Source organism: Diadema antillarum, unplaced genomic scaffold, assembly GCF_040938485.1.
Source record: "Diadema antillarum isolate AM-2024a unplaced genomic scaffold, OU_Dant_1.0 seq00000829_RagTag, whole genome shotgun sequence".
In the NCBI taxonomy this organism is placed as follows: Eukaryota; Metazoa; Echinodermata; class Echinoidea; order Diadematoida; family Diadematidae; genus Diadema; species Diadema antillarum.
In genome coordinates, this window is record NW_027271705.1 from 224,837 (window position 1) to 239,652 (window position 14,816).

Genomic DNA, 14,816 nt, shown 5'->3' on the forward strand with positions numbered 1-14,816 from the left:
AGGAGGAATTATTTTTGCTTTTGTTTTTTTTTCAATTAGCCAAACTCCGGATTAAGAAAAAAGAAGTTCTAACTTTTTTTTTTTTAACTGGGAACGACAAGGATGATTTGCAAATTACTTACGATATAACATTTGGTCTCTTACTAACTTTTGTTGCGGGGGGGGGGGGTTCGTCATTAAAGACATTTTAGAGTATTACCTTCAATCATTGTTCAGAAATTGAGCCAAAGAGATCTCGCAGTATCATTTCAAAGAAATCAAAATCTACTCTTTGACAGGGATTTTTTTTGTTGCAAATGTTTTGTGATATACTATAGGACCCATATAATTTTCAAAAGAGATGATTATCCCCTTTTGATACCCTGCTCTGCTTCTTGTGTGACACTTGATAGAGCCCTGTCTTTGTACAGTGAAATTAGACTCCTCAAACCACGAGAACTATTGAACAATCATTAAATAAAAAGCAATTCGTTATTTCCCTTTATCAATGTAGCAAACTCTCTGCTACTCGGTTGTAATCTCTCCACGTGCGTCAGACTAGCTAGACTCACGCCCCTCACAACACGCTAGGAGATGTTACACATGTACACACGCACATGTTTAGAAAAAAAAGAGAAGCCAAAGAGACGATGACCTTTGACCCTTGTGACTGACACTCCCATCATTCTAAACTTAGTCCCTCGAAGTAAAAAGGAGCGATGTGAATTAGCCTTCCTTCCTCCTCCTAATTATTCTGTCGCATTATTGGTCCGGCTGTAGTGCTCGACGTCTAGAGCGAGTGACACTTGGCTTTGCAATCCGCCCCCTTCTGTGAACCAGAAGGTGCCGTCCCGAAAGCTACAAATAGGACAGCAACCACGTCACGAAAATAACTCTACATCTCCTCCTGGATGATTACACACTACCGACAGACCTCTAGTCATTGGAAGTAATTTTTGTTTGCCAGTTTAGCTTCTGCCCTTGCGACAGGAACACTGCCCTTTGGAAGTTCGCTCTCCTTGGAGAAATCGACTTTTTCTACACATCATTTCGAAAGTACTCCCAAACTCTATAGCACCATGAAGGTCTTCGTAGCACTGCTGCCATTCCTCGGTAAGTTGCTTGTTGCAGACTTCATTTCGTTCTGCTTTGCAGTTTCCTTTTATTATTCAGTTTGGTCTACATTCTTTTCTTTTTTCTTGGGGGGGGGGGAGGGCGTCTATTAATGTTAGCTTTGGCCAAGGTAGCCTTCATTTTCCAATTATTTTGTTCTCAAATTTAGGAAAAATTTATTTCGCTCGATATTCAAATTATATTTACCAATGTAATCATAATTGCACGACGATTTCTTTTGCCCACCCCCCCCCAAAAAAAAATCATTCAGATTTATAAAGCAGTTCTAAACTTGATTGTTTTTTCTGGGAAGTTAGGCGGGGTTTTGCCTTTGTGCTCCAGCCTTTATTTCCGTATAATGACTTCTCACAATGTCACGGATCAGTTACTTTGTGCTGTTCTCCACACTTTTCTAGGTATGACTAAAATAGAGCTCATATTATTTTACTGGCAATAAAGGCAACTTTTTAATATCATAATTATTATTATTCATCTTTTTTTTAATTCCCATTTTAATCCATTTGGAAATAAACGACTACTAATGATGAATTCCCCATGCAATCAGGCTATAGAGGGCGTAGCTTTAGAATTATCGCACAGAGAAGATTAGTAACTACTACATTAATCATTTTTTGTCCTGAAGATGATGCTCATGCACCTTAACGTCCACTTTGAAAGAAGATGTAATTTCTATAGAATTCTTAGATCAGTAAAAGATATACACACAGTTTGAAATATTTCAACAACAAAATGTTATTGAACTCTTTAAATAATTCATTGTATGACTTGAAGTAGAATTATTACAGAATATTCAGGATTCTCATTTTCCCTCCAATTCTGCATATTGGAAAAAACTGATCCTATCATGAATACGATTTCTATAAATGTGATTGCTAAGCTCTCAAGACGTATTCGTCGACTTCGTAGTTATTGTAGAAAATAAGATAGTTAGTGTAGAAAGTGTTCTATAAGATATGCATGAAGAATGGGTCATTGCGTGGTTAAAGTACTGTGAACATCGCCACCCAAACTTATGAGGATCTTTAAATAACGTCTTCGTGATATAAATAGCCATCATCATCTTAGTCACCAGTACAGCCTACGTCAAAGTCGCCACAAAGATCGTACACGTATAGCGAAGCAGGAAGATTTAGTTTGGACCGGGTAATTAAGTGGGTTGAGGTATCTGACCTCGTATTTGACGCAAATAAAGGGCAAGATTCATTATTGGGGAATCAAAATCATGCTGGCATGTACATGTCATATCTTTGCCAAACGATAACATGCCTCAATTGCAAGGGAGAAAAAAAGTCACATGGTACGCATGCTAAATAATTATATTGAGAAGTTATGCTGAGTAATATGGGAATATGGGCAAGACAGTTACCATTTAAATTATAAACTGTTGCTGTCTGATTAATGTTTTTAACCCGATACAATATTGCCTCTGAGCTAATTTCTTATTGCTATATCTGCAAAGTTTTGCTATATCTGCAAATTTCGTGAAGAAACAGAACATTAAGCTAGTTCTCTCTTCTTATTTTCCAATGACAGCTGCGGCCGCAGCCGTGGGCACTGGAATGGATAATGGGTACGGAGCAGGTAACGGTATGACGGACGGGACCAACTTCGGATTTGGTATGGGAGCCGCCGCTGCTGATATTGGGACTGGCACATCGGCTATGGATGTTGGAGGGTCTGTCGGTGGCTCTGTCGGTGGATCGGTCGGAGGCTCCAGCGACAGCCTTGGCGCTGCGCAGTCTGAAACCAGCGACGACACCAGCGGGAACGACGGTAGCGACGATGGCAGTAACGACGACGGCAGCGACGACGACAATTCGGGCGAAAACTCGAACGGAGGCAGCAACGGTCAGATGAACGCCAACCTTGGTTCCATGAATCTCCGCCAGAAAGGTGGTGTAGCCGCGGGCACAATCATTGCCATTGTCGCAGTCGTAGCAGTGGCCGGTGTTGGTTTCTACTTGTACAAGAGGCGTCAAAACGGAGCCCAGATGCTTTCAAATGCATAAAGGGTACAAACTAGACTCTGCCTTTTCTAGAACATGTTTTTATTGAACAAAGACATTTGCGCCAAAGCTTTGATAGGCTATAAATCGGACATATTTCACGGCACCTGATGCTCGGAGGAAGCGAATGAACACCACAGACTGATTTTGCCTTCATGTCACGTGATCATGGGAGAGCTCTGATGATGATGATAATGATGACGTCATTGATGACAGTGCTGCAATCCCTACTAGTGGATTCTGTGCTCTCCTTTCCTGCCATTGATACCATGATACTACCAACACCAACCAGGTTATCATCACTTCATGGTAGCTTTAGGCTGTGAACAATGTAAACCTTTCTGTGTTACCCCTTGCTACAGTTGTGATTTGCAAACTTACAAGCGTTGACAGCCACCATCCCCAGCAAGAGAAAAAAAGCAATAACAAACAAACAAGCAATAACTACGAGTCTTTCATCACTATACCTTATCAGCACCTCTTTGTTAGTGCTTGCTTTTATTCAGTGTCATGCCAAATTTTAATCATCTTCTCCATCTGATTTCCCTATTATTTTCATTCCATTCTTTGATGTTAAAGCACCTGCGTCTCTAGTAATATCTCTCATGTTCGAATAGAAGCATCTCCATTTTCTTCAGTTACCAACGACTGTTAATTTCATAAATTATTGTATACATACTTCTTATATTCCTCCAGAGATGATTTCATGGAAGTCAGAAATATCCTGCCCTACATGAAATCATTTCAAGAGCTGCATTGTATCTTATGGTCTATTAAATCATATCTGTTTTGGAAACGGTTTCTAACTGATCCTTTTTTTAGTACTTCGCATGTAGCTGTTTCAATACTTTGTCTTCCGCTATAAAACTCTCGTTGTATCCATGGCATTTAATCTGGTGACTGAGACTGTGTTTGATTGGTTTGTGGTTTGTTTACTATGCCAAGTGTCCTAACGGAGACTCGCCAGTGATTGGCCAACTATGACTCAGTGTACTTCCACCAAGTGACAACCTCGTGACCAGGTCTGCTTTAAGCTCAAACTTCCCCAACCCACGCCCGTGTCCGCCTGAACGTCATCCAATATCCGCGGGTTTAAAAAGCTCTCGATATCGTACCATGATTGTCTTTGGCCCTTATCATATTCTATTTCGCATTTTCTCACATGATCCACAACAGTACAGGAAGATACTAATTACATAGATTTTGTGGTAATTTCCTTTACTGTTCATATCACAGGAAAAACAATAACTACCATTTCATAATCTGCAAGCCTTTATTCAAGTCATAAAGTCATAAAGCTGAGTTGCAGTGATGTTCCGGCATTAAGGTATAGATGGTTTAATTTTTGTTTATATTATATATATATATATATATATATATATATATATATATATATAATTCATTTATTCAATAAAAAGAATAAGAGATGACCAGGGATATATATATATATATATATATATATATATATATATATATGTGTGTGTGTGTGTGTGTAATTCATTTATTCAATAAAAAGTATAAGAGATGACCAAGGAGCTATATAACAAATTCTATCCAGTGTCATGGTTTGCCCTGCAGAAAAAAAAAATCGACGTGAATGGTGAACACCGACATTTCTTCCTACAAAAGTTCATAAGAAGGCTCTTGCTGTCCTTTTTTTTAATAATCTGGCAGCATATGATGACATTTCATAATTTTTCTGAATACCTTAATACTAATTGGGTCAGCGTGATTATGACGAACTCCGTCACGTGTTTCGATGAAGATCTTCAACTGTACAACCGAATGATTACTACTTCCTGACGTTCAGCATGTCCTCTGCAAACATACGTCATACAACAACAACTACAACGAAACCCCTCAATTGAGGCAACATCAACTATCACTAGGTATTATGATAATAACAACAACGATAACAACATAGCAACAACAACCACAGGGTAGCATCAACAACAACCACATCAATAACATACAAATGATAACTACGATGACAACAGTAACAACAGCTTCTTATCAACTTCAAGTGCTAGGCAAAATCCCACGTAGCGGAGACTCTTAATTATAAACGAAACCACTCTATAGTATCGCCATGGACCTAGGTCCATGGTATAAACACCTACTTGGTATGACTGATTGCTTTCGCTGCCCTCGACAGAGCCTGATCATGTACAGCACATTAAAGCATTTCTGTCTGTGGAAAAAAAAAAATAGACAAGCGCCAACTACGGGCAAGTTAAGAGAGGTGCTTGCTCTATTAAAAGAGGAATACATTTGAACAAAACCACGATCGCGACACATAGAAAAAGAAATAAAAAACAAAACAAGCATTAGAGCTTTTTTGTTGAATAAAAGACATGCGCCAACTACGGACCAGTTAAGACAAGGTGCATGCGTTTAGAGTAATATTGGAATCATAAGAACAACAAGACTACTATCGCGACACATGAACAACAGATGACAGTACATCAACTACATCAATTACAAAAACAAATAACTCCAAAATACGCCGAGGAGAAAGGGAGAGAGAAAGAGAAAGAGAGAGAGAGAAAGAAAGAGAGAGAGAGAGAGAGAGAGAGATAGAGAGGGGGAAAGTTGGTGACAGATGAATAAGAAGAAACGAATGTTACGGATTAGAACAGGTAGGTAGAAACCAAGGTATGTTGGAGATAGAATGCAAGATTATCAATAATAACGAAAATTGAACAGCGACCACAATGACTTTCATATTGATACTGCGTTTCATTGACACCATTTCACTGCGAAATCAACCTGGAGGACATTGCCCTTTCTATTCCAGCTTAAAGTCTGAATATATCAGATGCAGCGTACTGCTGCTCGATGCTGGCATAAATATTAAACTCAGACAAAAACATGGACAAAATTTCACTTTAATAGACATTCTATGATATAATTTCATAAAGTTTTTCAATTGTGTCTTTAAAAAACACACAATAAAGTTGGGTGCAACCACGAGTTGCTCAAGTCGAGGTTATGTTGGCATTGCTTCACAATGAACTTGCCACCAAATGCAAAAAGTCCAGTTCTTCAATATCCTACATTATATTTTAAAGAAAATGAAATAAACGAGATGGACTCTTTTTGTGTGTGTAAGTTCACCGAGTAAAATAATGTTTGCTACTAAAGGTTGTGCATTCTAAACAAGAGTGTTATTACACATTTTTTTTTTGTTAGTAAGTGAAAGTTATTGGGAGAGATGTGAGATATTACTTGGCATCAACACCTACTTTCCATAAGTTGCGTCCGACATCACTGCTTCGTTAAACAGGTTAATTTGTCGTGATCCACAACATTTTTTATATAGGCCCTATGCCTGAGTTGAAGTGAATATTTTTAACTCTGATGCTTTAAATGTAAATCTACTCATGGAGTGATATGATAGCGGAATACAGTATGTCCCAAAAAATTACAATCAGATTTTTGCATTGATAACACCCAATTTCATTATGATAAAATTGTCTAAATGCTACTTCGGGGTCTTAAAAAGTAACATTTTAGCTCTATTTTGCAGAAAACCCCATTCGATTTGGTTCAGCAGTCACAGAGAAATGTGGATTGTTGTAAAGCATGTCATGAGTCTGATTCTTCTAAGTTTAGCACTTCGATCATCTTGTGTGTGAATACAATAGACTGAACTTGGAGGGAAGAGATTCCTGACGTCCTCTACAAAATTCCTCATTTCTATTTGACCACTGAAGCAAATCGAAAGGGGTTTCCTGTAAGATGTGGGCAATGAGTTATAGTTTCATACCCTGAATTTGTATTTAGATTGATTCAATATTTTTAAAGATATCATTGCGGGGGGGGGGGGGGGGACATACGGTACAAGGACCTCCATATTTTTCTTAGAGGCCAATACCCACATACGAATTATAATGAATAACTAATAATCTTATCAATATCAATAAACATTGATACGGTAGGTCACAATGGGTTTTGTTTTGTTTGGTTTATTTCTACATTTTCTTTCTCTAAGTACAATAACAAATGAAAACAAAGTGATGAGAGTATAGAACAAGGAGAGTATAACATACAAATCAATATAAGAAATTTCAATTTCATATCAACATCAGTCTCTAATAACATATGAATCAAAGCAACATGTTATGGCATACTGTATTTATATATGAACAAAGGAGAAATCAATACAGAGGACCGTCATCATAAGCAGAGCTTGACGTGGATGAGGCCCTAACTTGAATAAATTAATCGGGAAGTGGGACTACCGAGTGGTAAAACTCGTTCTCCCTTTTGAGCAAAGAGTAATAAACAGATACTTTATAATATTACAGCAATAAAAATATTTTGATAAGAAGAGTAAATTTTCAACAGATTTATGGATGATATATGTGCAGGTTAATCGAAAACCGTTGATGTGATGACTTGTCCCCTCATCCGATTTGCCTACGTGATTGCGACGAATACTGCGGAAGTGGTAGAGTGCCCTCATTTTCTCTATCTATATATGTGCGATTTTGATAAAAACTTGTTCTTTGTGCAGTTTGGCACTGAAAATTTGCCTTGGCTTTTGCTGAGGGAAACATGATGAGTTACGTGTCATAATTTGGACGAGTACAGGGTAGGGTTGCAGCATATTTCAGCCAATGGTAGACAAGCAAACGCAGAGCAACGCCCATTCTCGGCAGCGCGCAGCTGTATCAATACCTTAACCTCGAATAGACACTTCTGTTACACTACCATGTGTTTGGCATAGCATCTTTCACTGTCCTGTGAATATGTTCGGAAGATTAAAAAGAAGACCTTGAATAGATATTAACTGTAATTTGAAAACTTATGATTCTAAGACTATTTTGTTCTTTATTTTGCAACCTAATATCAAGAGCGAATGCAGGGATTGTGCTCTCGTGACCTCGCGTGACACGCTCAACGACAAATATGACAGAAGGCGCGGAGCAAGTGCATCGAAGACTCAACGGGCGCCAGCTCGCAGGATCAAACAATGTTGATACGATCTCAAAATCTGTCAGGCCAAGTACTTCAATTAAGGAGCGAAGGTTACGCAGTAAAGTTTGTTCGCCAACTAAGACAAAGTTCCTCTAGGCTGAGTGTCATTGGAAGAAATCATCCGTGACCATTCTTTGCTCAAGCGACAAGGACGTCAGCTTCGCGTCAGCCCTTCTCGCCGGGAGGACGCACGACATCTAAAGGGGGTGGGACTACTTTTTCAGCTGTCACTCTCAGTGTCATAAGCATCACTTCAGTATGCTTCCGTGAAAATGAAAGCCGAAAGGAACCACACGAAACGTTTTTTTAATAGTCATGAAAACAGTAACTCCCATGCGACTGAAGTGAAAGCCTGTATAGCATTATCGCTACGATCAATAACTTCCCAACACGGGGTGTTCACTAATCAATCTTGACACCTTGAAGCCTAATGAAAGCTCCCAAGTATTGATCACAATAATCATAATCAATCGTCATGTCAAATAGCCAAGAACAGCAAAAGTCACTTATAACGTATAATGACAAAGATTCGCCTTCCTTAACTAATATTGACATTATTTCCAGCATTATTATTACCAGTTTAGAATTATCACTGCTACCATTATCACCGTTGTCGTTGCTGGCGCTACCATTGTGATCTTGAACAATAAGTTTTATTTCCACCAAACATGACATTAATCACAACTATCTTTTTTTCCCTGATGGTGGTTGTAGAAGGAGGTCAACTGTCGTCGTCTTGACGTTGTCGATTCTTTCATCAATATTATTTTGATACGCTGAGTCAAACTATCAATATGTTATTACGATAGGTGTTCTATATCTCTTGGTAGAAAGTTGATTATTGTTGCTCATAATAATAATAATAATAATAGGTTACCCTATTACTCCAAGATGAGAGAACGAAAAGAACAACAAAAACACGGTAAAATCAAACATTAAAATGACAATGATGCCGAGGTGACGATGATGATGACGATTATGATAAGAAGTTATGACAGCTACCAAAACAAAACAAACTGGCTGTCGAGTAACAGAGCTATAAGTCTTGTGAACAAAATCAACAAAATCAAATTTCCGCATTTGCCCTGCGACAACAGTGAACTTGGTGATAAGAATCGGACGGCGCGCACCGCCACCTGCTATCGGGAGATCAGAAAAACAGGTGGACATTTGTTGAAAGTCAGTCCTACTTTCTAGAGTCTTCGGAAAAGTATGGGAATTATGGGGATTAGCGGAGGACGTACTGCAAACAATCCAAGACTTTAGTACATTGCCGCACAAGCTGATGCACTGATGACTGACAAGTCATCGAACATTCATGACGATGACGAGAGACTGATCCAGGATTAACATGGATTAATGTCTTCTTATGTTTTAAAGTTGCATTGAAAAGCAAGGATTGCCAGGATTTAATGTGTTGAATCTAATGTTCTACTCGACTTCTCCCCTAAACATATCAAAGAACATGACAACAAAACCATAGAGACTGTTTCTTCTTGTTTATGATAATTTTTATAGGCCCTATACCCAAGGAGCTATAGCTTCTTGCCCTACCTATACAGGCAGCCGCAATACGTTTACGTTTACTGTTAAAGTAGACTTAAATGTGCCAGCTTATTACTCACCTTGTGATCTACACACACTGACTTAGTTCACTTCAATCTTGTGTTATTTACAGTTTGTCAGAATTACGAATACACTGCAAAAAGTCGCGTGTTAAATATGAAACACCAAGCTGGTGTTATATTTCCGGTGCTCATTTGTGGCGTCAATTTAACACCTTCGGGTGTCACTTCAAAATGTAAAAATTTGTTTTTGATACGCACTTAGTTCCTGTTCTCCTTGTTGATTTTGAACTTTAACAAATCCGGAGAACAAGAACTTTCGGATATAGTACTTGATTTTGGGGAGAAAAAAAGGTGAACACATTCACACCACGAAGTGCCAAGTGAATACTTTCCAACACTATCACAAAATACCTTCTACATACACTTGTCGATGTGGTCCCTGTTGTCACTGGTTTAGGGTTTGTGTCAGATTTGTGTAAGATCCATGGCGGTACCTAACATCGATCTTTTGCAGTGTAGCGCATTTGTCGTTTTCGCTATAATCAACCATTTCCACCAGTAAGATTTGAAGAAAAAAAAATCATGAGAAATGTATTTTAAGAAAAAAAAATCATGAGAAATGTATTTTAAGACGCTGAAAATAGATACATGTACCGTCAGATAGCATGTCGAATAACATTTCTTTTTTTTTCACTGACAAGTTCAAAACTCATCTCACATACTCCCGTTTCCTGATAGATTCAAATTTCATGTATCTCAGTGCTAAAGAATTGCGACACTCTCTTGTTTACCATCAACATTTTAGCTTTGAAAATATATCACTCGAAATATCTTGGCAAATCCTAATCAACAGTGGCAAATCATTTCATGGGTATAACACGACTTCCAAAACATTATGACGAGTTTCATGTTGTCTGACGAGTGCCAACTTATCATCCACTGTCAATTGTGTAGCTAGAAGCACCTTCCAAGAATGTCCCGTGCCAGTAATTCACAAAATGTCGCAAGGGCCCCGGAAACTTGGCAGCTCAGTAAGCATTCAGTCTTGGATCTTCTAACAAGATTAGATAGAAGGGTGAAGTTAAGGTTAGCTTGCACAATGACAGGGAGAAAAATAGACTCTACGCCAAGTAAGTTTAATCTTACAATTCGTGAAAGAATTCGTGAAAGAGCTTGGTGACTTTCCTCAACGTCATATATAGCAAAATGCGTACGGATGTCAACATTCTCTACAGAGCATCTCTACACAATCTCACGAGCCCCAAGCATTAAATACTCCACACTGCAAGAGGATACTGCACAATGTTCAGCATTTCCTGACAAAATGACAGTAGGTGAATCATGATTTTGCGTTGTAGCATCAGTCTACATAACTATGAAGTGATGGAGAACGTCAATAAAAGATTTTTTTTTTAAGTCGGAACATTATAGTTCGGACACATGAAAGGCTAATATCCCTCCTGATATCTTTACTGCAAATATTTGCATACATCACCATCAGTAATAATGCCATTACTTCCATAACGAAATGTCCACATATGCCTGGACCTTGCAGCTGTTCTCCCCAAACGAATTTACGAATTCAGTGAACGGTGGTGAATGCAGAAAGATTAGTAAAACATGTATTGAAAGTTTGATTATTTATTTTTTTCATGGTTCATGGTACAGCATCAGTGTAAGAACTTGTAGAATTGAAATAATCATTTCAAACCTTTCACCATCTCCGAAGTTCACATGATCAAACGCTATTGAAATATCCATCAGGGAAGTCAAAATCTACTCTTGGTGACAAGGCCAAAACGGCACAAGAATATTAAGTTAATGAAAAGCAACAAAAAGCACGAAAGTATAATGTACATTTTCAGAACATCAAAACAACATTCACCTATTTTTTGCGTAGATATATCTCAGTAATAGACTGATGAAGTTTTGGATAAAAAAGAAGAAAACTGTCTGATATCAGGAGAATCTTTCCCTTTCACACAGAGCCATTTATATGCAATACCACACGTTACTGGGTATTTACTCGAAATGTTTAAGTAACGCAACGAATAGGAGAGTTCCGCGTGAAGTATAATGTGAAGGATAAGGCTCATATTATCCGAAAAAATATAAACTCTTAGTTTACATTTCTAGACTTGGGTGTTGGTAAAACGCAAATGCTTACATACAACTTTTTTTTTTCCATACCAATGTGTTGAGTGGCGTTTATATTGTTGTTTATTTTTACTTTTTGGTGATGACGACTTAAAAGAAAAATAAGACATATCCATACAAATCGTAAACTGTTTTCTGCATTATTACCTCATTTTGACCTTCTAAGGATTGAATTAAGACTCTTATTAATTCCAATATGTAGGAGGTCTGCAATTTTACATCAGTTCCAATGGGTTACTGTACCCTTTGCTATCAAGGAGTATGAGAACTTGTCCCTTATTCCTTTTGATCTTATCTAAAGTTGGGCATTAAGTTTATACGCATTATTTTCTTCTGTCATAGTTTTGTGTTTGCTAACTACCAGCAAATCACATTGGCACCTCGCCACTAATATGCACACTGCACACTCTGCATTTACATATTGCTGTAAGCCTACGTCTCTTGAGTTAACCCATTCCATACTGAATTCTGAAATGCCCATAGACTTAATAGGCAGGCCACCTGGTTCCCATACAGAACGGGTTAATAATCTCCATAATAAAAATCCATACACACAAGAAAGTCAAAGACATTGATGTTGAAGGATAATGATGAAACTGCGTCATCTATCTTGAGATGATGACGTGTTTATTGCTTTCTTCTGCTTGTTTTGCTTGTTGTAACACTTCTGAGAATTGAAACAGCCTATATGAATACATCTTTTGGATAACCAAAGAAAAAAATCTTACAATCTTACATGCAAAGTTTCATTCCCATTTCTTCTTCTGAGCTAGACCTTTTTTTTTTTCTTCCCCTTCTTCTTAACCCAAACGTTTTGCTCTCCGTGGTAACTAGTACAGGTGAGTGCAGGAAGAGAGACTTCACTATTACAGTGGTTATAGTAAGTGGGATGAGCAGGTATCTCAAATAAGTGTAGTCACAAAGTTATCAAGACATGCATGATTTTAGCACAAAGAAATGAGAAAGGAAGTGTCTCACTTGTATTGTATTTATATGCAACCATGTTTTACAATGATCTTGTGATGCATGTAGAATAAACTGTACGTTTGTATTGCTCCTTTGTCACAATCATGTGATCTGTTTTGACTTGATTTGATTTGAGAAGCAGGATAAATACGAATGAACGAACGAACGAACTTGTGACAGTTATGACGAACAAGAAAATGGGGATATCAAATACTTTCAGGTGATAACAGTAATACTGCAATAATCATGATAGTAAAGTGTATTTCTATAGCAATGCTTTATGAATAACATTTTTCTGCGCTGCAATGAGACATAATTGTCTGCTTGATTTCTTATTAGATTTTATATCCAAAACAATCATTACTTTCAAAATAAAATCAACGTAACAAAATATACATATTATTAAAAACAAATGTAAACTGTGCCATAGAGATAAAAATGGTTTCTAACCATTTCACCAATAACACCCCCTCTATTCTGCAGCCCCAGCTAACAAACGAACAAAGAAACAAACAAACAAATACGTACAGCTCATAGGTGGAGACATTATTACAGTTATTTTCCCCTCTGTAGCATTTTTTAGAATCATATTTTAGAGAAATGTGTGCTCCAGATTACGCATTGCCGTATGCGTAGGACAACTTATTATGCAAGATGTGTGCTTACTTTAACTCCATAACTGCATTTTCTGAACCATTCAGTGGTAAGTGGATGCATTCTGCATGATATTGCTTTCGTTGAGATTTCAACTTGTCACAATGATTAAGATCAAGTGTGTTAAGAAAAGATTTAGTGTGCAGGAAATGGTTCATCAACACTTTGGTCATATGGATAATTTATCTAGATTAACCCATTGTCTGTCCGTCTTTGCTTGGGATCTTCTATATGAAGGCACGAAGTCTACGTACATTTTAGAATCTCGCATTGAAAGGGTTAAAGTGAAACAAGACACTCTTTCCCTTTCCATAGGAGGATCACTCTTGAAAATATCGTGCTTTTCAATCAGAATTTGACGTTTTCATTGACAGCTGCATCTTCCGCCCACATCTGCTGCCAATTGTTATCACTGACAGTAGCCCTAATGAGAAGGTTTGATTGCAATATGATTTCAACACCCCAGTTTTTAGAATGGCCTGGATTCGTTCCAATGATGGACTATGTCCGAAAGACGAGAGATTAGACACAAAACGAGTGATGAGTTCAATATGTAACAAACAACTTTTTTTTTGGTCAAAGATATTTCAGCCTCCGTATGGTTATTCTGACTCTGTAACCTCTGGGCCTACAACCCTGCCATTTCCAGCCGTCAAAATTTGACAATGGTGAACTTTTAACATTATAATGGCTTGATGGCTAAAAGGTTGTGAACGAATGGATGTCATGAGTGACCACAATCACTTGGACAGTGGCAAACAATTATCAGAAGGCCAAGTGTCGAGAAAGAATGGCAATGGATATCAAGTTCATTCTTTTCATCATTTATTCGACTTCCCAGTTGTGTCTTATCGGCATCTGTGATCGGAGTCTTCCGAGTAGACTTAGGACAGCTGTCCCTTCCTCAGCATTGCATAAAAGGCGGGCCGTCATGCACTGATTTCTCTCAGAATGCATCAAGTCTCCGCATCATATTAGAAAAGTTCATAAAAACTTTGTGTCATCTCTGTCATTCGTCTGCTTGTCAAGTGGATATTGGATTATTTTTAGGGTGCTGTTCTCGATTAGGAAAGGAATCCTGTTTTCATTGGTCCAGGTACACTGCTAATTCTGCAAACTTCTATCAACATGCATCTCACAGGAAAAGTTTTTGGTCTTCTTACCATAGTGATGGGTGAGTACGAACGCATACGATAATTGGCAATGTCATTAAAGTTCGTCAATTTGGTGATTTGACGGCGTGAAATTTTGTGATATGAACGCATGTAAAAGAAATATTATTCTATTTATTATTTCGTTCAGTTGATTTAGTCAATCTCTATGTTATGGCATGTTGAGAGTCATAATACAGTGTACAATAAAAAAAAAA

General features: G+C 37.8%; 1 protein-coding gene across 1 annotated transcript; it reads left to right on the plus strand.

Annotated features, from left to right (window-relative positions):
- The first annotated feature begins 1,058 nt into the window (after positions 1–1,058).
- LOC139740054 (uncharacterized) lies at positions 1,059–3,122 on the plus strand. The gene is made up of 2 exons (XM_071650646.1): positions 1,059–1,092; positions 2,647–3,122. Exons 1-2 carry the CDS (start codon positions 1,059–1,061, stop codon positions 3,120–3,122), a joined length of 510 nt encoding a protein of 169 aa, XP_071506747.1.
- The last annotated feature ends 11,694 nt before the right edge of the window (positions 3,123–14,816 follow it).